General features: G+C 41.1%; 1 protein-coding gene across 3 annotated transcripts in view; it reads right to left on the reverse strand.

Moving 5' to 3' along the window:
• Nucleotides 1–25092, reverse strand: part of LOC126188860 (peptide transporter family 1) — a 322186-nt gene that overhangs the window by 47954 nt on the left and 249140 nt on the right. For all 3 annotated transcript variants that reach the window (XM_049930502.1, XM_049930503.1, XM_049930504.1), the window contains 2 exons: nt 21454–21621; nt 12505–12753 (listed from right to left, as the gene is read on the reverse strand). In XM_049930502.1, the coding sequence (XP_049786459.1) occupies nt 12505–12753; nt 21454–21621 (417 nt within the window). The remainder of the gene's footprint in view (nt 1–12504; nt 12754–21453; nt 21622–25092) is intronic.

A 25092-nucleotide genomic window follows, 5' to 3' on the forward strand; every position in this document is an offset into this window, starting at 1 on the left:
AAGGTGTCTACACAAGATATTACGTAACACAAGATATTATATAACACTCTTTTTTTGGGTGGGAGTTGAGGAAATTACCCATTTACTATATCCAAAAATTCATCTAATGAGTAGAAGGAGTTGCCATTAAGAAATTCTGTTAATTTCCTTTTAAATGCTATATGGCAATCTGATGCTATTGGGTAAGTGACCAAAGACTTTTGTGGCAGCATAATTTACCCCCTTCTGAGCCAAAGTTAGATTTAACCTTGAGTTGTGAAGATCATTCTTTCTCCTAGTGTTGTAGCCATGTACACTGCTATTACTTTTGAATCCTTTTGGATTGTTAATAACAAATTTCATTAAGTGAGTATATATACTGTGAGGCTACAGTGAAGATCTTTAGCTCTTTAAATAAATGTCTAGAGGATGATCTTGGATGAGCTCCAGCAATTATTCTGATTACACGCTTTTGTGCAATGTATTGTATTGTATTGTATTGTATATTTATTGGTCCTGTGAATCATACACTGTACAGGGGTACATAATGATATAGGACACTCTTTTACTCAATGATGAGTTATCCCAGAATATGATGCCATACGAAAGCAGAGAATGAAAATAGGCGTGGTAAGCTAATTTGCTGAGATGTATATCGCCAAAATTTGCAATGACCCTAATAGCATAAGTAGCTGAAGTCAAACGTTTGAGCAGATCTTCAGTGTGTTTTTTCCAGTTCAACCCCTCATCAATGCATACACCTAGAAATTTTGAATATTCTACCTTAGCTACCAATTTCTGATCGAAGTCTATATTTATTAATGGTGTCATTCCATTTGCTGTGTGGAACTGTATATACTGTGTTTTGTCAAAGTTTAATGAGAGCCCATTTGCAGAGAACCACTTAATGATTTTCTGAAAAACATTGTTTACAATTTCACCAGTTAATTCTTGTCTGTTGGGTGTGATAGCTATACTCGTATCATCGGCAAAAGGTACCAACTTTACACCTTCGTGAATATAGAGTGGCAAATCATAAATGTATACTAAGAACAACAGAGGACCCAAGACCAAACCTTGCAGCACCACATTCTTGATTGTTCTCCAGTTTGAGAAATCACCAGTTTTTCTTGCATATTATGTAAGGTGCTTATTTCAACTTTCTGCTCTTTTCCAGTTAGGTATGATTTAAACCATTTGAGCACTGTCCCATTCATACCACAATACTTGAGCTTATCTAGAAGTATTCCAAGATTTACACAATCAAAAGCCTTTGGGATATCACTAAAAATCCCAACAGGTGACTTCCAGTTACTCAGAGCATTTAACATTTCATTAGTGAAAGTATATATAGCATTTTCCATTGAAACACCTTTCTGGAAACCAAACTGACATTTTGTTAAAACTTTATGTTTACAAAGGTGTGAAGCTACTCTATAATACATTACTTTTTCAAGAATTTTGGATAAGGCAGTCAGAAGAGAGATTCGGCAGTAGTTGTTGACATCAGACGTGTCCCCTTTTTTATGCAGTGGTTTAACAATGGCATACTTCAGTCTATCTGGGAAAATACCCTGCTTCAGAGAGCTATTACATATGTGGCTAAGAATCCCACTTAGGCTATCTCTTGGGAACAAGCTTTTACTATCCTGCTGGAAATGCCATCAATTCCATGTGAGCTTTTATTCTTGAGAGAGTTTATCATATTCCTAATTTCAGAAGGAGAGGTGGGTGGCCTTGCTTCTTCTAATGAACATTTATATCCTATTTTCTCTACAACATTTAAAAAATGATTATTCAAAATGTTTTCAACTTCTGGCTTGTTGTTTGTAAAGTTTTCATATAAGTAGCAGTCATCTGTTCTGAATTATAAAAGGCAGGATACAGCTAAGACAGATAAGTCAGCACTTCTGTTCATGTGAAGTTTAATGTCTCTTGTAACTAAGAGCTCACAACTGTCTCTCTGTTAAGTTGATCACTGTTGCTACTGAGTTCTCTGTTTCCCCTAACACAAGTTGGGTGACGTCGTTGACTTGTACAACAAATTTGTAATAGTACCAACATATGGTTGCTTCTGGATGCAACATCTACTTTCTCTCATGAAATTCTGCTGCTGTAATGGTAAGTAGGATGTTTTACATTGTAGGGGCCCCGATGGCTTTTTGGTGCTTCTGTGGAAGCCTAGAAGTAAAGCATATCAGAAGCCAGAGGCAGCTAGTGGACACAGTATGTTGGCATGCTACTGGCATCAATAAGGCTAGCACCACATTCCTGGCTACACACCAGAAAGTAGTTTCCTCAGCAGGCCAAGCCAGGCAATTACTACACCTTCAGGCCATGATATTGTTGTCCTGCATAAACTCAAAGTGGTAAAACATCATAGCAGCTGGGTTACTGATTTGTCTATAAACTTGCCAATTTCAGTTAAGGGATGAGTGATCTATCAGAGCCTATTGGAATGAAAGGGATACAATGGGTGACAAGGGGATATGAACCTACCAGCAATCATGATAAGTTTGAGCCTTCGCCATTGTGGGGACATCTCCTTGTACTGATTCCTCTCCTGGGACTTAGTACCATATCTGGGCCACTGCAGCAGCAGATGCCTGCCCAGGTGGGCAGCAGCAGCAGCAGCAGCAGCAGCAGACTCCTGCCCAGGTGGGCAGCAGTTTGACTCTGGGGTTGCATCACCTATCTTCACTGGTGCATGGCACCATGGTGCCTTGTACCACTATTTTTTGGAACAGAACTTCTCAACAAGAGGCTGGTTTCCACTACCAGCACCCCAGCCACCCACAGCACTGGTGATGTGAGCTTGCCGTGTGACTTGCCATACTGAGTCAGGTATCACCAAGGTGAGCATTCGTGTCAATAAACCTGGGTGCACATCACAGCCACAGATCAGGCAGCAGCTGTCAACACATGACATGTAACAACTGAACACTTGCTGAGAGGGGGCATGGCCACTGCACTGTGGTGTCCATTTGTAGCTACACAAGTTATGATGAAGAACTTGTCATATTGCCACACTTTCAATGAAGCCTCCACTGTCCAGCATCCTCACCTCAACCCCTGCCACTGATCATTCTGGCATAAGAAGTAGCCTGAGGCCCCTGATCTACTTCAGTCAACATCAGAACTGCTGGCATCATCTACGGTGGATGTCAGATGATTCTGATGGAAGGAAGACTGACTAACATCCTGTCAACATCAAGGTTGTTAGAGGTATAGCACAAGCTCAGATTGTGTAAAGTGTCAAGGATGAAGAAGGAAATTGACCACGCCTTTTCAAAGGAACCATCAAACCTAAACCTGGATGACTGGACAAGGGCTTGAACTATCAAATGATTCTGTCAGCATGCAAATGACACCACAGCAGCAGTCAGCAGTGCCAGCACAGTAGGGCAAGTAAGAAAACTGTTGTCCAGCTTGTGGATGTGGGAGAGATTGGCTCTACATGAGAAATACATCATAATTTGAGAATTACTTTGTTCAGGCTACTAGAATCAACTGATTTATCATGGTTCCTCATAAATTGTAAAGAAGATTTTTTTACAGCCTGTTAGAGGTACACAGTGTAACATGCTGGGGCACAGTGCACCATGTGCAAAATCTGTATCAGTAGTATGTCAGACGTGCCACCATTATGGGCTTGCAGCTAGGCAGTTTATGTGACTGAGTTGGCTGATGATAAGGCATAAATTATAAGTTGGTTATAATTCTTAGTGTGTGAATGGTTGTGGATGTGGATAGTATACATTTTGTTGTGAATAATAGTTACAGGCTTCGCAATGGCACAGTCACAGACACGTGGCATGTCTGCTTCAGTAGCAGTATGGGCTTTACTAGATAGAGCAGCACAGTTGATGGCAGTTAAGTCCAAGTTAGAGGAACAAGCTGTAGCTCGGGATGAACAGTTAACATCTGTCTGGCCATCTGTACCTTAAGTGGACTAGTCTCCACCTTGCTAATCACTCTGTTTTCTGGTAGGGCAACTGATGACATGTTGTCTTTTTTGGAGGATCTGAAGACATTAGCAGAAATGGGTAGTTTGTTGGATAGTCAGTTATTACAGGTCACAAAATTGTAATTCATAGGTGAGGCAAAGATGTATGTTAGATGTACAGAGGTATTAAGAAACACAAAAAAACATTTGAGCAATTGGGTAGGGCCACTTACAACAGTACAGGAAGCTAAACAGTGCAATGTTCTTATGTGAGCAATTGAGAATGTTTACAAAGAAACACAGATAAATGATAGAAGAATTTGTGGCAGAATATTTAAAGGTAATGTACAGACATATGAGCTGGGGGACAATGATCAAATGAGTAAGGTAGTACTGTAGGAAGCTGACCAAACGACACTTGATGGTGGTTCACTGAGGGGCCTGCCAACCAACATGTTGAGAAGAGTGCAAATAGCTACCCCAGAATAACTGTATTCTGCTGTCAAAGTAGCTATGGCAACTGATGTATTCAATAAACACAGGGTATTTGCCAATAATGTGAAATTCTACATGTATGGTCAAATGGGATACATTCAGGGGCAGCATCATCAGGAGCCTCAGTGGGGCAGGAAGGATGGTTATCAGCAGTAAAATAAAGGAAATGGCAATAGGGGCAAACAAGGAGGTAATAGGCAAGTGATAAACACCAAAGGGAACCCCCAGTGGCATATAATGTTGATGCAGTGAACATGTATGCAAAGACAGTGTGAAGGGCACAAAACATAGGGGTTTTACTGGTCACATTGGTGCCCATGTCACTAGCAAGCAGAAGCCTTTTGGGTAGTAAACAATTGAAGCTATAGGTTGCATTGGGTAGAAGATAGTGATGAGGGATCAACTGGATTGGTTGAAATAAATTTTAAAGTTGAGGCAGTTCAGTTTGTACAGTGCATATAAGTGGTGTCTCAGGTAAGTGATGATTATTGTATGATCCTAGGGTTGGACTTTTTGAATGAGCATCTTGTCAAAATATATCTTTGGTGATCCATAGTAGTACTTAGTGGGACAACATTCCACACAGGGAAACTGTTATCCATGCATTGCTGTGGCAAGGGGTGTCTAAAAGAAGGTGCCATCTAAACTGCAAACAAGAACACTAATGTTGGATTTGCACAATATTGTACTTGAGGGGTGAGTGTGGAGCCGGACGTACCAATTAGTATATTGTGAAGGAAGTGATGTGTTGGATACTTCACGTTGCTTTGTTAGAAGGAGCACTGTACACAGCAAGTGGGAATTGGTGGAGAATGGTATCCATGAATCTTGATAATTTTATCAGGAAAGATAAAAAGATAAGAAAGGGAATTATTATGTGAATTTGGACATCCTGAAGGATGATGTCGATCCTTGGAATGTGAACCTTGATCAGCTATGTGCTACTGTTAGACTTGCATTGTGTAAAAGAATAGAGCAGCTACAAAAGGACAAAAAGAGATAAAATGGAGAAATTGTTACTAGGGCTTGAGGACTTTTTCCTTCAAGAACCTTTGACAGCAACACCCATGATGCAAAATCAGAGACCAATGAGAAATGAAGCACTAGAGAACCAAAAACTATGAGTTGCTTCATTATTTGTGCCCATTATGAAAGAGTTTATTGAACATAAGTTACCCATTGGGATAATAAACGGAATGGTAGTCCATGGGATGCTACTATTGGGGTTGTGGTGAAGAAATTGTCAGATGGATCCAATAAATATTGGTTTCTTGTGACTATAGACATCTTAACAGTAAAAAAAATGTTGATTGTTGCAAAGCACATTTCTAATATCATAGAGACCACTGACAATTTAGGACAGTGCTGATATTTTTCCACTATGAGTTTGAGAAGGAGATACCACCAGACAGAGGAAGCTCCAGAGGACCAACTAAGGACACCATTTTCAGTCTCCTGGGGTCATCATCAGCACAGAAGGTTACTGTTTGTATTGAAGAATGCTCCAGCAAAATTTCAGCTTTTATCAGATGGGGTTCTGAGGAGATTAAAGCCTAGGCATTGTTTGGTATATTTGGATGATATAACTGTGTTGTTGAAAGAGATAGATGAACACAGGCAGCAGCTGAGAGACTTTTTAAAAGATTGCAATAGCACGTTTCATATTGAGCCCAGAGAAGTGTCATTTCATCAACCAGGAAGTCAGATTCTTATGTTGTATAATCAGTGGGGAAGGAGTCAAGATGGACCTGAGACTGATATTAGTGCTACAATACTTTTTGATTCCTAAGTCAGGTAAGGAGTTACTGTTGTTCCTAGGACTCTCAAATTATTATTCTCAGGCTATCAGAAAGAACCTGTGTTACCATGCAACACACCCAATAAGGTGATGGGGTATGTACAGCAAAGAGGTCAGTGGCAAGGAGTGTCTAATAGTTTCTGATTCACATAAGATCATCACAAATAAAAAGGACTTTTCCACACTGGAGAAAGAGATGCTTAATCTGACACATGAAATTACATATATTTGGTGTTACTTATAAAGGGAAAAGTTTAAAGTAGTTGCAGATCATGCAGTTATAAAATGGATTTTAGGCTTGAAGAACCTGTCCAGTAGATTAACAAGGTGAGCATTGCATGTGAGTGAATTTAATTATGAAGCAGTATGTACACAAAGGAAGAGACATGGAAAAGCAGATGGGTTGATCAGGAAAGTGAGCATAATATAAACACGGGGACTTAGCCTTGCTGAATGGCAAGCAGTGCAAAATGCTGACAGTGACTGCAAGCTATAAAGGACACAGCTGCCGTTCAGCAACTGTGATGGTCTGTTGTGTAAGGTTATGAGATTGGGACCACATGTAGTGGTGGCAGCAGAAAACAGAGAGGAAGCGCTTGAAGGAAGGTCACAGCTACAGGCTATCCAGACATGTATATTGTAGGGGAAGTAATTGGACAGTAGCAGAGAGGAAATAGTGTAGAGGAAGAAATGAATATGTAGACCAACGTGTGAGATGTGTGCAGTGTGCACAGAGCAGATATGAGCCATAAACAAATGTTAGTTCAGAGACCACCAAACCATTTGAAAAGATTGGAATGGATATGTAGGCTCCATTTAGCCAGACACTTATGTCAACAGTTACTCATCGCTCTTGTAGATGCGTGGAAATCCCTTATCAGCAGGCAGCAACACTCATGCAAGCCACAGTCCACAATTTGTTATTGAAGTTCACTGTGCCAGAGACCACAATCATGGACCACAGGACAAATTTCATGCCTGGCTTAATTAAACAGTTATGTATGTTTCTACAGATTCAGAAAGTAAGAACAAGTCTGCAACAGCCACAGCCAAAACATAGAACAGAGAGGGTGTGTCATGCTGTTAGGAAGATCCTAAGTCACTATGTGAACTCTGACCATAATGACTAGGAATATGTCTTTCCTTTGTAGTGGCAGCTTACAATTCGAATGTTCAAACCAGCAGAGAGCTGTCCCAATATGAGGTGACATATAGGACAAAAATGAGTGCGATAGAGGAAACAGTTTTAGTGGGACATATTGTACATCAATGGGAGAAAAAGGAGACAGTGGGAGAAAGAAATACACAGTGGCAGTAAGAGGGTGATGCTGAGTATGAAGGCTTAACTATAAAGAGAGACTGGGTAAAAGGATTTAAAATGTTCTGTGTTAAAAGAGCACAACTATGTTTGCATGCCAAAATTTGTGGTGAGCAAGGCAGGATGGGGATTCAGTCAGCTGGTTCCCCACTTTTCTGTCATTCTTTTAAAAAGGAATATATTCACATTTATTGTGCTCTGACAGCAGTATTTTTGCACTGGTAAGATATTAGTAGATCTGGATCACAGATTGACAAGGATGATTCATCATGGATACTGTAAAATGAGGAGTTGTAGTATGTCTTTCAAGTTTATAAATGAGAAAGGAGAAATAAGAGATAATTGTGAGTCCACAGGTATTACAGTCTTCTTTTACTACATCTATACCCTACAAACCACCATGAGGTGCATGGCAGAGGGCATGTACCATTGTACCAGTTATTAGGGTTTCTTCTTGTATCATTCATGTATGGAGAGTGGGAAGAAAGATTGATGCACTTGATACCCTATATGATTGCACTTTTGACAATAAGTGTAGGTGTGGTATTGAGTCAAATGCTTTTTGGAAATCAAGAAATACTGCATTTAACTGCTTGCCTTGATCCAAATCTTTCCGCAGGTGAGGTGAGAAAAGTGCATAATCAACGTTTTTGAAACCCATGACGGATGGAATTTAAGGGGTCACCCTATTGAAGATCCTTCAATATGTTTTATCTCAGAATATGTCCCAAGATTCAACAACAGATCAATGTCAAGGATGCTGGATGGTAGTTTCTGGATTACTTCTGCTGCCCTTCTTGTCAGCTGGTGTGGCCTGTGCTTTTTTTCCCAAGATCTGGACATGACCTTTCGTTCAAAGGAACTACACTAGATTATAGTTAGAGAAGGGGCTAACTCAGCCACAAATTCAGTATGGAATCTGACAGGGATTCCATTGGGGTCTGAAGCTTTGTTCAGTTTTAATGATTTCAGCTGTTTCTCAAGACCACTGATACTAATACTGATTTCACTAATCTTTTAAGTGGCATGAGGATTAAATTGGAACAATTCTCCTGGATTTTCCTTCATCAAGGAAATTTGGAAACAGAGTTAAGCATTCCAGCTTTTGCTTTGCTACCCTCAATTTCAGCTCCTGTCTCATTCATTAGGGACTGGACACTAACTTTGATGCCACTAACATCCTTTACATACAACCAGAATTTCTTTGGGTTCTGTGAAAGATTATTTGACAATATTCTACTGTGGTAGACAAAAGGCATCATGCATTTCTCCCTTGCTCCCTTGACAGCCAATGCTTTTCATTTAGCATCTCTCTATCTGCAGTACTACGCTTTGTTTTACCCTTGTTATGCAGTAATCTCCATTTCTTCACAAGTGTTTTTTTTTTACAGTGATGACTGTATACCTTGGAGGTTCCCTTCTATTATAAACTGTACTACTGGGTACATATCTACCCAGTGCATGGTCAGCTATTCTTGTAAACTTTTGCCATAGTTCCTGCCCTTTGCCAAAAGTTTCAAGTTCCTCACTGAGGTGTGACACTACCTTTTTTTTTTTACCTAGTTTACTGAACATGTATATCCTTACTGCTTTGTTTATGTGTCCTTTGTACTTTGGTGCTCATTGCTGCCGCAACCATGCCATTATCACTGATACCAGTTTTGATGTGGACATCATCAAAGAGGTCAGGTCTATCTGTTGCCATTAGAGCCAATATATTTACATTGTGAGTGGGGTTCCAAGCTATGTTTCATAGGATGTCTTATCATGCACATCACTAGCAAAACTGCAATATTCCCAATTGATTGTTGGATGATTAAATTCTCCACCAATGATTACAGTATGTTTGAGGACCTTACATACAAGTGAAATGACATTATCTCTAAAGTTTTCAGATACATTAGGAGATGACTCTGGTGGGTGATAGAAGGATGTAATTACCATTTTATACCTACTTCTTATTCTGAGTCTTACTCAAACAATGTCACATGCAGCTTCAATTTCTATCTCGGTAGATTTGAGTTTCTTGTCTACTGTAACAAATACACCAGCTTCATTTCCTATTTGCCTGTCCTTTTGATATACATTTACATTTTCCTCAAAAAACTCACTGCTACCAATTTCAGGTTTTAGCTAGCTTTCTCTACCTACTATTATGTGAGCTTCACTGTCTTTCTTGAGTGCTTCAAACTCTGGCAGTTTGTTGGGAATGCTTTTGCAGATTACCATTAGGATTTTAACACTCTCACCCTTGGGAGGCATTTCTTTCAATCTTATACCTTCTGGGTTTTCTAGAGCTGTCAGTATCAGGACTGGATGGTGAATCGCCTAATATAAAAAACCCTTATGTGCACCCACACACAGTCAGCTACCTGAATAGCAGCCTCTGATGTGTAGTGCACTCAGGAGAGCTAATGAGCCACCGAGTAGTTTGTAGCTGTAGGTGAGAGACTAGGAGCTAAGTATTGTAAAGAAACTACAACCTCTGAGCCTTTGAGTCCATGCCACCAAGCACTATTCTGCAGAAGTTATTTGTAGATATTTAATGTTAATAGCCATGTGTCTTATGTCTGTTACAGATTAATCCTGGGTAGAGACCTGAGGGACAGGTCTTTACAAGGGAGGAGTATACAGTGGCCCAGATGGGTTTTTGGTGATTCTGTGAAAGTTTAGCAGTAAAACATTTCAGACCCAAAGGCAGCCAGTGGGCACAGTATGTGGGCATGCCACTTGCAGAAATAAGGCAGTTAATTCTTTCTGAGATGGGCCAGACTTGGCACAACATTCTTGGCCATGCAGTAGGAAGGTGTTGCATCAGCATGTTGAGCCAGGTTATTACTACAGTATCAGGATATGAAATTATTGTCCTGTGTGTTTCCTGAAGTGGTAAAACATCTTAACAACTAAGCTACTGACTTGTATATTACAAAAGGTCGAGCAGACACACCTCTGTGTGAAGTCAGAATAACTGTTGGGAACATGTGAAGCATCAAGAACACCAGTAAAACATTATTAGAGTTCTGTTATTTATTCACAGAGTTTACAAGTCGCTGTCCTTCTGGAGCAGCTTCACACTGGATTCTGTGCGCCATCCACCAAGTCATCTCAGCATTTGCATGCCCAGATGTTGATATCAGCAACCCTGTGGTTTGGCAGCTCCTGCTAGTGAAAAGGAAGATGGCTGCCCAGCATGAAGTGGTTTCATGCCATCTCCAGAGTGTATTCAGACCCACTCTGAATTCTACGATGACCCTCAATGAACCATCCATGATGTTCCTGGCATCAGAAGTCACATGCTCAGTTGATCTCCTCCCTCCCCCTGGTAGGTTTCAGCACGTGAAGGTATCTGAGTGTTGAACAGGAACATGGGTCCAGGAGGCCTCGTTGCTGGCTTCTGTGTTGAAGACCAGTATTGACAGCACTCTGCAATGTGGTGTCAGATGACATTCAGTATCTCCATCTGTAGATGGTAGGGAGTGAGCAGCATGAAGTTCATTGAGTGAAGACTATCATCTTGATTACATCATAGACTGTGCTAGAGCATGTAGGACATAGATTCACTACAGTATCATAATCATGGAATTGAGTGCTATTTCTGTGAGTGCCATCAAATCTAATGATCAACTCATCACAAGAACTGGAGTATTTAAAAGAAGCTAGTGTGAGACTATGACACAAAGCTCAGTTCATAATGATTGAATGAGTTCTCATTCTGCTACATTCACTTAACAGGCTGTTAACTCTATTGCAGTCCCTCACTATGTGCTCTTCTCTTATGAGATAGATACCATTCCTTGCAGCATTCTTTATAAGCTAATTAATATTCTTGTCTCAATTCCTTTGGTTTTCCATCCTCTTTTCTGCTGAGTGCTTATTCCTTACTTGGCCAACAGTATCACTGATCTGACCAACTTGCAACAGAATGGCTTGCTTCCTGCTTCCAGCTCTGTTTCTGGCATGACTTGGATTTGCCTGGGGAATGTAAATGAGTTTTAATAAAAAAATTCTAATTTATAGCCCTTACTATTCTATGCCATAAAAATATAAACTCGCCAATTTTAATTAAGAGATAGCAGTCTAGCAGCACCTGTTGGGTTGAGAGGGCAACATGGGTGATGAGGGGACTTGGACCAGCTATCAGCTGCCATCAGTTTGAGCCTTTGCCATCACAGGGTCATCATCTAGTACCAATCCATCTTTTTGGACTTGGTACCACACCACTTGGGGGCATCTTCTAGCCTGCAACAGCCACAGCAGCAGCAGCAGCAGCAGCAGGCCAGGCAGCTGCTGTCAGCACACTGTGCAAAGCAACTGAACACTTGCCAAAAGGGGGCATGGCCACGGCACTGTGACATCCATCTGTTGCTATACAAGTCATAGTAAGGAACTTGTCTTGTTACTGCTATTTCACTGAAGCCTCCATCAGCCAGGATCCTTGCCTCGACCTCTGGCTGCTGACCATCCTGGTCTGTTCCAACATGAAGCTCTGCCGCTTGTTGGGTTAGTTCAGATACTTGTGTCTGTATTGCCATATAGAATCTTCTGCTTTAGAAGAGAGATCATTGACATATGTAGAGGTGAAAATATCAGATAAAACATACAAATAACAAGTAATTAAAGTAAAAATGATTCAGTATTTTCATAGTTTTGAAAATATTTTCTTTCCCATGCTGCTTGTTAGCAACATCTGGAAAGTATCGCATTGTGGATTTCCATCATTTACCCCCCCCCCCCCCTCCATTTTATCCATTTGTATTTATTTATTAATCATGAATAGGTTTACTGCCATTGCCTTTGCTGTTCACAGATTTGAGTGATATACACATACCCAATTTCAAGGAAGCAGCTCATTGATTATGGCTTACTTTTGAATGTTGAGTGTTTTTAACATCATTATTGTGACAATTTGATAAGTTATCAGCAGAATTGGCTTTGATTTGTTTTAAATTTAGGTTCATAAACAATTACCTCAAGCTGAAGTTCCACTATGGCAGATATAATAAAAGATATGGCTGCAAGAACACCACCAACTCCAATCCTCTGAAGAGGTTTTTTCAGAAGATTGCACTTTTCAAAGAGAGGATATATGCCAGCTTCAAAAACAGGAATAAACACTAGAATGAGGACAGGATTGACAACCTGCATCTGATCTGGTTTCAAGGACCATGATCCCAACTCGCCAGTCATTCTTGTGGCTTGAAAAGTCCAGCGAGAACCCTGTAAAAGACAGGTAAAATGAGCAACAAAATTATGGGCATAAATTTCTGTAAGTAATAACACTAATCTACTTAATACAAAAATGAACCACAACAACTGATTTACATACAATATATTTCTTAGATAAAGAGTAAGCATTTACTTCTATTGTATAAAGTGATGGGAATATTAGTATTTCGTGTAACACAATGACAATATTATAGGCAATGAGGAGGTAGGAGGAAGGTTATCATGGGATGACCTATGAAATTGGTGTTTGTCTTGTAAAATAAAGTGAATTATTTTCATTTAGATAAAATATAGCAAAAAGTTATTTTCATTCTACAGTTAACCTTATGTTATCTGTCTAGGCACAATAAATATCAGCAGAATGGACAAAAATGCAAACTACCCAAGAGTAGATAGGTATGATCAACAGTGTGAAAACTCTTCAAATTTTTTTTCATTTATGGTGTTGTGAAGTAATATGTTCGGCACTCTCCACTCATTACCCAATACTACCCGAGGCTAGAACAACTTAACTGTATCATTAACAAGGACCTTTGTTATCACTCATTGTGCCCTCAAATGAGGAATATTCTTTCTACAGTCTTCCAAATGATATTTCATTGCCATCCAACCCACAAAATGTCCTGAGTCATCCTTACACAACACTTACTTCAAGCCCCTTGGTACGTGGGCTACATCCATGTGGAAAGCTCAGTTGCAAGACCTAACCCAAATCAGTACATCCCTTTCCATTCCTGTCATAGAAATATCTTACCCTGTCAGAGGCAGGACCAGCTTTGAAAAGTACTCATATCACATAACAGTTCTGCTATGGCTTCTGCACAGTCTTTCTTGTGAACACAGCTTCCAATCTGCTGTCCATCTGATTGAATAGCCACTACCAAACTGTGACCAAGAGATAAGGTTGACCACACAACTGGCAGGACATTCTGCTGAGCACAACATCCTTAACTTCAATTGCTGTTTTTAAAACTCCTTGCCATCTAGATCATCTCCTTCCCTCTAGTAATACCAGATTACTTAGAATTGCTTGGAAGGGAACTGTTCTTACATCACATTTTCTGACCCCATATTCTGCCTGGCCTGCCTTTGTCTCTGTCTTATACCCCACCTCCACATCCATTCCAACACATCTTACTTTATTCTATTAACCTACAAGGATATTTATCTCCTTGGTCAGTATCCTCCTCTGTTATACTTCCCCAACCCTTCTCAAACAACTCTGACATTTCATTTTCTGCCGTACAACTTTCCCCATGCTCCACCACAGTGGTGCCACATTCCTACCATGTTTCCTTGCTGCCTTCACCTGCCAGCTGTCAGCATCCCATCTCTTCAGCTGTCCCTTCCTTCGAGTCCCCACTTCCTTAGTCCTCCGATCCACATCACCCAACAAAATCCCTCACCCTAGCTACACTGCAGTGGCAGGAACATGCAGTTAGGTGGAACAGTATAACTGTCCATATGTATTAGTTTTTTGTTAGCTATGAAGAAGGCTTTGTCTGAAAGTTTAGCAATGTTTCCAGTCCCATCAACTACTCAAGGTCTCAGTTGTACAATGACTGGCGTATAGTTGTATATTAAGAATTTTCATGTCCAAAATGCTACAATGTTATCAGACAGAAAGGGTCATATAATGTTTTTGAAAAACAAAGCACAAATATGCAATATTATTTACTGTGAAATTCACCAAAAAGGGGGGGCACAGAGATGCAGATAGGTACAGCGAAGAGACTTCTAAACATGTAACCTTTGAGACAAAAAAAGTCCTCCTTCAGAAACAGAAATAACACATTTATTCACACAACCACAATTTTCACTCACTTGGCCACTGCCTCCAGCCAATGTGGCCCAACTTCCACCCAGAATTTTCCACTGTCCAGTATTGTTAAGCTAAGTTATCACACTCCAACAGCACTGTGCATACTCTACAAAGAGTGAAATAATTTTGTTTCAATATTCAGTACAGATAAGTGAACTGCATAGAGCAATTTGCCAGAAAATATATTACGTCGTGTACCAAAGTGGAACAGTAGTACAAGATGGGACACACAAATTTTTATGTAGCAGGCAAAATTGTCATGTACTGTAGTTCAAAGATTCACTTCAAGGTGGAAATGCTTCAATCTGCTAATCAGCACAATCTTTTGTGTTGGTTCAAGAGATACAGTTATACTCTCCCCGAGGTGACATATTCAGTCTGTGATTTTTAACTGTGGTTGATCCTAAAGAACTGATGGTCTGAGACAAGTTCTGTATTCTGTTATCAAAACCTGCAGCTCAGATCATAGAAGTGTTGAAAGCAGCATTTAAATAAGATGCTCTAGGCTAACTGATGGTATGAGTGGCTTTCACATTTCAATTTATGAGACATGTCACTTTAAAACCCTTGACATCACAATGTAATGAATGCATTGAAAGAAATCAACAAAGATAACTGTTGGATGATTGCAGAGACCTTTGTGTCATGTATGCATGTCAGTACATTTTATTGGGGGAAATGAACCCACAACATGTTGTTACATAATTTGTGCTGTAGATGTTCAATATGGGCCAAAGTGTAAATCAGGTCACTTCTTTTTGTAACAAGCAGGTGCCACACAGTTTGAGGTGCCATGTCATGGATTACATGGCCCCTTCCACTGGAGTTTCGAATCCTCCCTCGGGCATGGAGGTGGGTGTTGTTCTTAGCATACGTTAGTTTAAGTAGTCTGTAAGTATAGGGGCCAATGAGCTCAGCGATTTGATCCTTGGGAATTCACACACATTTGAACAAGCAGGTTAAACAGCAAAATCATATGAATTTTTCTTCTTAAGTTGTTACTGATGACAAAAGATGGTGCTACAATTATGACCCAGTGATTAAACAGCAGCCAAGTCAGTGGAACCACTACCATCACTAAGACTAAAATAAGCACATGAAGTGATATCACACATGAAATCAATCCACATTTGTTTACTTGACATGAAGTAGACAGTGAACAAATAATTTCTTTCATCAGGACCAAATCTTAATCAGGTTTGCCTTGGTATTTTGAAGTATGAAAATTTGCAATGAAAGTGCCTGTAGTTGAGAGAGCATAAGAAGACCTGACAGCTCAGCTCACAGTATGGTTGGCAGATTTCAGCTGCAAAGTGCCAACAACTGCTGGTGGAAACAGTAACCATCTGCAGAGCTGTGACAACACCGATATGTTGTCATAGACACATTTAAAAATCGTGTTATGTTATTTGTTGAGGCAGCCCTGTAAAGCTGCCATGCAGAACCCTCTGCAGCTGTCAGGGATCAGCTTACAGTGACTTAACTATAGACAAATCAAGCACCATATTAATACAAACCATAGTCGAGGAAAAATGTCAACAGTTCAACAGTAGCATCCCACTTAAAAACTTCCTGAAGTGCTTCCAGCAGAGAGAAAATTTAACTGAAAGAAGTGCACTGAATCAAATGAACATTACTTTGGACGGAACTGAACTTTAATATGTGGTGTGCACTATCTTTCACTCTTTTTTCTTTGGGCTGCTTTCTTCTAGCTGCTTCTTGGCGCGTAACTTGTTCTTCTGCCATGTTTGTTTGTTTTGTTTCAGTGATTAATAAATACATATTCGATATTTAGTGTGTGTTATTACTGACCTACCATACACGATAACCACAGTGGTGACCCCGACACTGTCATTGTCTCATCGTGAGTTATTTTGTGCTTGTTTTCCTCATTTGCGAACTTCGTGTGCCAGCCCACATTGTTTCCACCACAACAGCTCTACCAGTGCCTTTTGGAGCAAGTGTCATGTGCCCTATTAACTGTGCTTGTGACCACGAGTGGTCAAGTGTACCTAATGCAAGTTTGGTTACAGGTGAACAATTATTTACGCCCAGCCACACCAGTGACCATCTGACCTTAACTGGCTCAACATGGCCACCATCTAGTGTGGCAGCAGAACAAAAGCCAAACAGCCACAACATGGACAGTGCATGCCACCTAATGACATCATCAGTGATCTTCCAGTTAAAGACATTGTGGTTTAGCCTTCATCCACGCCGTTACGTTTGGGATGGTTTGACATGCCGACAAAGTTCCAGAACAGTGAATTGAACATTTTTACGCAAGGGGTAGCACATTCTTATATGCCTAGTGTGGCTGTATCCCCCCCCCCCCCCCCCCCCCCCGCATGTTGTCTTGGCAATGCCGGTTGCCTCCCAGGTCAGCCCACCCTTGGCTGTGCCTAGACCGCCTTCCGCCCATTGTTGCAGCGGCATGAGCCATTACACCCATGCTGTGTTCATCGGGCCTGCAGTTTGGACACACCGTGCTGACTTTTAAGCCCAACACCTTCACAACATGTGCTGCATGTGGCCGCTGCCCCATGCAGAGCTCAGACGATGCACCATTCACCACTAGTGCACATCCGGTGTCGGAGACGTCCTGCTCTGTTCACACAGATCTCCGTCTGCTGGTGCTGCCTCAACATGTGTTACCCAACAGGTTTCCCAAGCTACCTGCTTTGCAAAAAGATAAGCCTAAGACTTCGTTCACCTTAGTGGATCACCTCTGGATATCCACGGCATTTCCGACATTGACGCCCGCTTCGTCTGCCTAGTGTGCCACCTCCACACTCATCTGGACCCCCATCAGTGACTTGCTTCTCTCATTGCTCACCTCGCACAAGTATTCAACAGTGAAACTACTGCTCATCAAGCGCCTTTCTTTCCCTCCAGTGGAGGTTATCCACCACATCATTCATGACAAGCATCTCGACGTCCGCATTCCTTTGGAGCTTTGGCGGCACCTATGGGCATTAATTGATGTTTAAGGATTACCTGACACCGAAATTTGGACGTTGTGGATGGTCAAAATGCCTTCATATCTGCAAATTCACCTACTATCCCACATCACTGACCCACTTGAGGTTCGTTTACGCATGTCAGATCAGGCTTAAGCTATCATTCGTCACCGACACCACCTGTCACAGATGACTTCTCGGTCACCCTCAGTTGGCACGCCAGCATCTTTGGTTAAGCACCCTGCCAGCAGAGGCCAGTGTGCTCACCTCGGCACGTCAGCTGCCAGTCAGGAGCTGTCACCTACAGGAGGTACTGTCAGTGGCCCCCTGAAAAACCACTGTCCTTGCCCGAGCAGCATACCGATCGGCTACTGGTCTTGACGCAGTCAGCTGTGGCCCTCTCCTGCACTGCACCACCCTGCCTATCAGCCTACACACTGAGCTGGTTTCACACTACTTACGGGGTTGCTGCCCGCACCTACCATGCACCCTGTGCCTACCCAAATAATATTGGTGGCCACATTTAGGCAGCACATCCCACCACATTCCTTCAAGGTGCCTAGTGGCCAATGCTGCATCACTCGCTTCAGCAATGCGAAGCCCAAATGTCACACACATGTCATTGGACATTCGCTTTCTCATTGACACTGGCACCAAAGTTAGAGTTATCCTAGCCAAGCACACTGGCGACACACTTTCACCTACTACCTTCACCTTTATCGCTGCCAATCACTCTCTCATTGCTGTCCATGGCTCCATCAAGATGTCAATATGCCTATCACTGGTCCACACCTTACCTTGGACCTTCCACACTGCTGATGTGGGTGAATCTGTGATCGAGTTGGATTTCCTACATCATTACGACCTTTCACCAGACCTGTTAGCCACCGCGCTATGCCACATGTCTGGCTTTACTGTCCCGTGCTCACATGAGTTCAGCATGACTTCACTCTCTGTCTCCTTGGCTACACACGTGTGTCCATGCTTGAGCAGATTACTGCACGGATCTCTGACCTGTCAGGCGTGAGCTCACAAATTGATGAACTCCGCACCCAGAACGCCACCTTATGCACCCGCATAGCCTCTACCTCCGCTCAGTTGTCACACACGTGGCGTACTATATGTCGCTATCAGCAGAACCACAATGAGGTGACCCAACACATGCCTCTACTATGTCTTCTCACCAACCAGCTTCCATGTCGAGCATTCCACTGCCTGCTGTCATGTTCGCATCTCCGTGGATGAACTTCAAGATGCAGCTGCATGTGCCCTTCCCAATTCTTCGCATCGTGTGGCTCCTGCACCATGCCTCCCATTGTCTACTACAGCCAATGCCCCACCTATGCCACCCCTGTTCATCATCATCAGTGAACAGATGTTGCCTGCGGATCCCTTCTTGACCCCTCTTGCAGCCCCCCCAGTAATGGCACTTGTCATAGGATTCACACCACCGACAGCCTACCTGCACATTATAATGCCAGGTGCCTTAATGCTTCCAAACTTCTGAGCACCAAGGAGATCATTCAGGATCTATTGGCTTCGGGCATCCTCCGCCCCCTCTGGTGGCAACTGGTCTTCACCCATTTACATTGTTCCTAAAAATGATGGCACCTTGTGCTTGTGTGGGGACTACATGTCCCTTAACGCTCACACCATTATCGATAACTACCCCATTCCTCATAAACAAGATTTCACGCAATTACTACACGGTTCTAATTTTTTCTCCATTTTAGATTGTTCCAAGGCATACCATCAGATCCCTATGCATCCAACGGATATTTCTTAGACAGCCATCGTCACACCCTTTGGCCTAACTGAATATTGCTACATGCCTTATGCATTGAAAAATTTTGCACAGGCATGGCAGTGGTTCATTGTTTCCATTTTTATCCCTCTGGCACTTGCTTATGCTTACTTAGATGATATACTGATCTTTTCCTCCCCCCGCTGAGAAGCATCAAGTTCACCTTGATGTGGTTCATTTGGCTCTCACTGCCAACAGCGTGGTGATCAACCATGATAAATCGCAACTGTGTTCCACATCAGTGACCTTCCTAGGCCATATCGTGTCCGCCAATGGTCTCCAACCAATGAGTTCTTGTGTCGAAACCATACCCTCTCCCCGAGGATTATGCTCAGCTTCATTGTTTTCTGGGTATGGCTAATTTTTATCACCGCCATATTCCTCAGGCTGCCTCCATCAAAATGGCCTTCACTGACACCCTCTCCAGCAAAAGCACCACTGGGAAACAAAAGTTGGAGTGGACCAAGCCCATGCTCAACACTTTTGGTAACTTAGAAGGAAGGTCAGTGTTGGCCATAATATTGATGGTTTATTGACAGTAAAATCGATTTTCAATCACATAGTGATCATCTTCAGTGCTGTAGTGTACAAATTAAACTCATAGCCACTGGTGTCAAGTTATCAGTAACCAAAGCTATGAAATGATCACAATATGAGTTATGTGAGTTATTGTGATCATTTCATAGCTTTGGTTACTGATAATAACTTGACACCAGTGCCTATGAGTTTAATTTGTACACTACAGCACTGAAAATGATCACTATGTGATTTAAAATCGATTTTGCTGTCACTAAACCATCAATATTATGGCCAACGCTGACCTTCCTTCTAATTTCATGTATATGGTCGTTGTGCACACAGCACTCTATGGAGTCACCAATCAACACTTTTGGTAACCTTAAAACTGCCCTGACCAAGGACATCACACTCACCCACCCTGACCCTGAGGCCTGCATCTCCATCGCTACCGATGCCAGTGACTCAGCTGTGGGTGCTGATGAGGTGATTAAACCTTTCCATAGTGACCTCAAGGGGCGACCTTTCACGATCAATGCAGATCACAAGCCACTCATGGATGCTATTTGTAATCCTGCTAAGGATCTTCCACCATATGGACTACATGTGTCAGCACTCTTTGGACACATGCTATATACATAGTGTGGAGAACATTGTGGCAGACTACCTTTCCTGCATCTGTGTGCTAACCACACTGCTAAATCTGGAGGAGCTTGCCCTACTTCAGGCTGAATATGATGACATACAGTGAATAATATCAAACAATGAGTCATTGCTCTCTGTCCAGCCCCATATACTACACGGTCGACGATCCCTCTCCTTTGTGATACTTCTACAGGCACACCCCTCTCCCTGGTCCCTACCGCTCTTCGTCACGGGATCTTTACTGCCTTGCATGGCTTGGCCCACCCCGGAACAAGAGCCTTGATGGAGCTGGTTATGCAGTGCTTTGTCTGGCCCGGCGTGAAGCATGACTGCTGCACTTGGACCTGCACATGCATCCCGTGCCAGCGCAGCAAGTTCATCAGGCACACTCAGCCTCCATTGGGCAAGTTTGACATTCCAAAGGGGAGTCTTTGGCACGTCCATATTGATGTCATTTGTCCCCTCTGCCCTTCCAAGGGTTCAGATACATCTGATTGATCATCAACCACGCGACCCACTGGGTCGAGGCGGTCCCTTTTATTAAAATCATGGCCGACACCATATGCTTGTTCCATTGTCTCTGTGTGGGTTGCTTGTTTCAGTTGTTCCCTGTCTCATGAGTAGCTCTGTGGCATCCCTGGCACTGAGCATCCTATCTTTGACTCTTATTTCTTTGGACTGCTTTGTTCTAGCTCATTCTCGGTGCATAACTTGTATTTCTGCCATGTTTGTTCATTATGTCTCGGTGATTAATAAATGCATATTCGATACTTAGTGTGTGTTATTACTATCCAACAATACATGATAACCACAAATGTATCACAAGAATGTTATGTAGTGAAATACATTACAACATTGTTTAGCTTGACATTGTTAACCAAGTAATCACTTAATGAGTATGTGAGTATGAGTAAATGTTTTAATGCTTATACACCAAACTTTACCTGTTGATCAAAAAGTGCCCAGAAAATTGGCAATGGGATGTACAAAAACATAACTCTTAGTGTTGCCTTTATATCTTCAATAAGGTTCTTGTCATGTTTATCATCTGCATAGTCCAGCCAGTGGTCACGTTTCTCTCCCTTTGCTTTGATTTTTTGAGAAAGAGCATGCTGGAATAAAAATACATTAATTGGAAATATTTTTTTAAATTTAGATTCAGTTTTGAAACATCTCATATTCACAGCTATTTCATATTTTCCATGCAGAGAGACATGTAACAGGATTATTAACAAATAAGTCATTGCAATGGACGTGGAAATGACAGTGAACATAGTGCACTAAAATTCTTGGAGGACAATCAGAAAACACATTTAATATTATACTGCCACTTAAACAATAAATAATTAAACATTGGAAAATAAAAATTTTATCATGTAAGAAAGCACGCTTGAAAACAGTACGTCCTAGACAGGGAGGAAGAATTTATGAAAACAAGACTTCACAACAGCAAGTTCGCAAACACAGCTGTCAGAGAAACAAGTTGGTCAATAACTAACTAAAAAAGATGCCATTTATTTAATTATTATTTTATATTTTCCGAATATGTAGAATCTGTGATAACAGAGCCTTGTTAATACCACAAGAAATGACACATACAGTGAATTATGCCTTTATTCTGACAGTTTATGAATAAATGTCTTCCATCTACTGTTTGTATAGCCTTGTTGCCCACTTTGTGGCCTATTTCTTCTTTGGTTGAGGTCAGAAGCCTTTTAGTTCAACCTCTTTGAGCCTTAGTGACTTAACAATTGTGTGCGACACTTTTGCGATGGATCAATTCCTGTCCCATTGAAGACAGAACCTAGGACTCTTTAAGGGTTTCAACACACAGTGAAGATTAGATTAGATTAGATTAGATTTACTTTCATTCCAATTGATACGTATTGAGGACGTCATCCAGGACGTAGAACATGTCAGAAAAACAATACATGACAAATATTTACAACTAAAACAAATAAGCTAATGTGCCATTCCACAGGTCCCAAGTGGAATGATTGTCATTTTTTAATGACCACTATATGAAAGAGTCCTTTTACAAATACTAATGCACTGAATTTAAAATAAAAAAGTTGTTTTATTTATTTATAAGGTAGTAACACACACACACACACACACACACACACACACACACACACACACACACACACACACACACACAAATTTCAAGCTTTCGCAACCCAAGGTTGCTTCGTCAGGAAAGAGGGAAGGAGAGGGAAAGATGAAAGGATGTGGGTTTTAAGAGAGAGGGTAAGGAGTCATTTCAATCCCAGGAGTGGAAAGACTTACCGTAGGGGGAAAAAAAAACAAACGAATATACATATGTCTGCCTGTGTGTGTGTGTTTGTGTGTGTGTGTGTGTGTGTGTGTGTGTGTGTGTGTGTGTGTGGGCATGCATGCGAGCGAGTGTATACCTGTCCTTTTGTGCCCCTACGGTAAGTCTTTCCGCTCCCGGGATTGAAATGACTCCTTACCCTCTCCCTTAAAACCCAAATTCTTTCGTCTTTCCCTCTCCTTGAAATTTGTGTGTGTGTGTGTGTGTGTGTGTGTGTGTGTGTGTGTGTGTGTGTGTGTGTGTGTTTTTTTTTTTTTTTTTTTTTCTCTATCAACATACCAATGCTTTCATTTGGTAAGTTACAGCATCTTTGTTTATATATAAAGTTGGTTTTACTGATAAATTCATCAATGGAGTCGAAGGAGTTGGTCACCAATAAATCCTTTAGGCTTCTCTTAAACTGAATTTCATTGGTTGTTAAGTTTTTTTATAGCTGCTGGAAAGTTGTTGAAAATGTGTGTTCCTGAATAATGCACACCTTTTTGTACAAGACTAAGTGACTTTAAATCCTTGTGAAGATTATTCTTATTTCTAGTACTGATTCCATGAATTGAGCTGTTGGTTTGAAAAAGTGATATTTTTAATGACAAATTTAATTAAGGAATAAATATATAGGGAAGCAGTAGTTAGTATCCCTAGCCCCTTAAACAGGCTTCTACAGGATGTTCTTGAGTTCACACCACATGTAACTCTTACTGCACATTTTTGTGCCTGGAAAACTTTAGCTTGGCTTGATAAATTACCCCAAAAAATAATCCCATATGACATTATGGAATGAAAGTAAGCATAGTATCCAGCTTTTTCATTTTTATATCCCCTATGTCTGACACAATTCACATTGCAAATAGAGATTTGTTAAGATGCTTCAGCAGTTCTATGGTGTGCTCCTCCCAGTTGAGTTTATTATCAAGCTGTAATCCCAAGAATTTAACACTGTCCACTTCTTCTATCTGCTTGTCATCGTATGTTAGGCATATACTCGTGGGACACCCTTTACAAGTTCTGAACTGCATGTAGTTTTTTTTTTTTTCAAAGTTTAGTGACAAAGAATTGGCTAGGAACCAGTGATTAATGTCCACAAATATTTTATTTGCTGACCTTTCTAAGACTACACTTGATTTGCTATTTATTGCAATGTTTGTATCATCAGAAAACAAAGTTAACTTGGCATCTGGTAATGTTACTGATGGAAGGTCATTGATATACACAAGAAAAAGTAAGGGGTCCAAAATGGAACCTTGTGGGACCCCACATGTAATTAGTTGCCAGTTGGATGATGCTTGATACATGTCTCTTTCCTAATAACACCCTTTGTTTCCTGCCAGAGATGTAAGATTTGAACCATTTTGCAACATTTCCTGTTACACTATAATATTCTAATTTATTTAAAAGGATATTGTGATTTACACACTCAAATGCCTTTGACAGATCACAAAATATAGCAGTTGCCTGCAATTTTTTGTCTAATGCTTTCTGCTTGATTGACTGGGGGGTGGGAGGGGAAAATCAATAAGGAACCAAACAACAAGGTCATCAGTCACTGCCTTTGTTTACTTTTTGAGATACCTGTAGCAGAGTTAGCAAAGGAAGACCCTAAATAGCGGCAATGGGTTTGATGTGGCAGCTCCATGCATCTACCTCTACCAGTGATGTAGCATGTTGCAGCTTTACAGATGCCTACCATTTCTGCCTGCAGGTGACAGCTGAAAAAGCCCTGCCAGATGCCAGGAATCTTCTTTTGCCTCAACTATAATGTGAAACAGACGTCTAGTGTGCAGTGTCAGTACTGTGTGAGAAAGCAAGAGCTTTTCTTTCCTCTGTCACTTATTTCCTTCCCCTGCAGCAGTGTTTACTGGGAATGTCTTTATCCCTAAACTTCCTACTCTGTTAGCAATCAATAAATATTGAACAAAAAGTACAAGACTCAGTTCATTAACAGAAAAGCAAGATAGCAATTTTATAAACGAACATCAGCTGAAAAGTACAACTGGAAAAATAATTAATGTGTTTGTAACAGAAGCTTCTTTTGCTGATTAAGGTTTTCATGTATAACCTGCTAACCAACCAAACACTGAAAAAAATTAATTGTTTTACAGAATTGTCATTAATGATAGTTATGAGAATGATCACTCTGGAAGTTTCCAGAATGACAGTGTTCTGTGCATTCTATTGATATCTTCCAAGACACAAACTACAGCAGCATATGTTGCATTCTATTGTGACATGTCACAACATGATGATGCTGTAA

This window comes from Schistocerca cancellata, chromosome 5, assembly GCF_023864275.1.
Source record: "Schistocerca cancellata isolate TAMUIC-IGC-003103 chromosome 5, iqSchCanc2.1, whole genome shotgun sequence".
Classification (NCBI taxonomy): domain Eukaryota; kingdom Metazoa; phylum Arthropoda; class Insecta; order Orthoptera; family Acrididae; genus Schistocerca; species Schistocerca cancellata.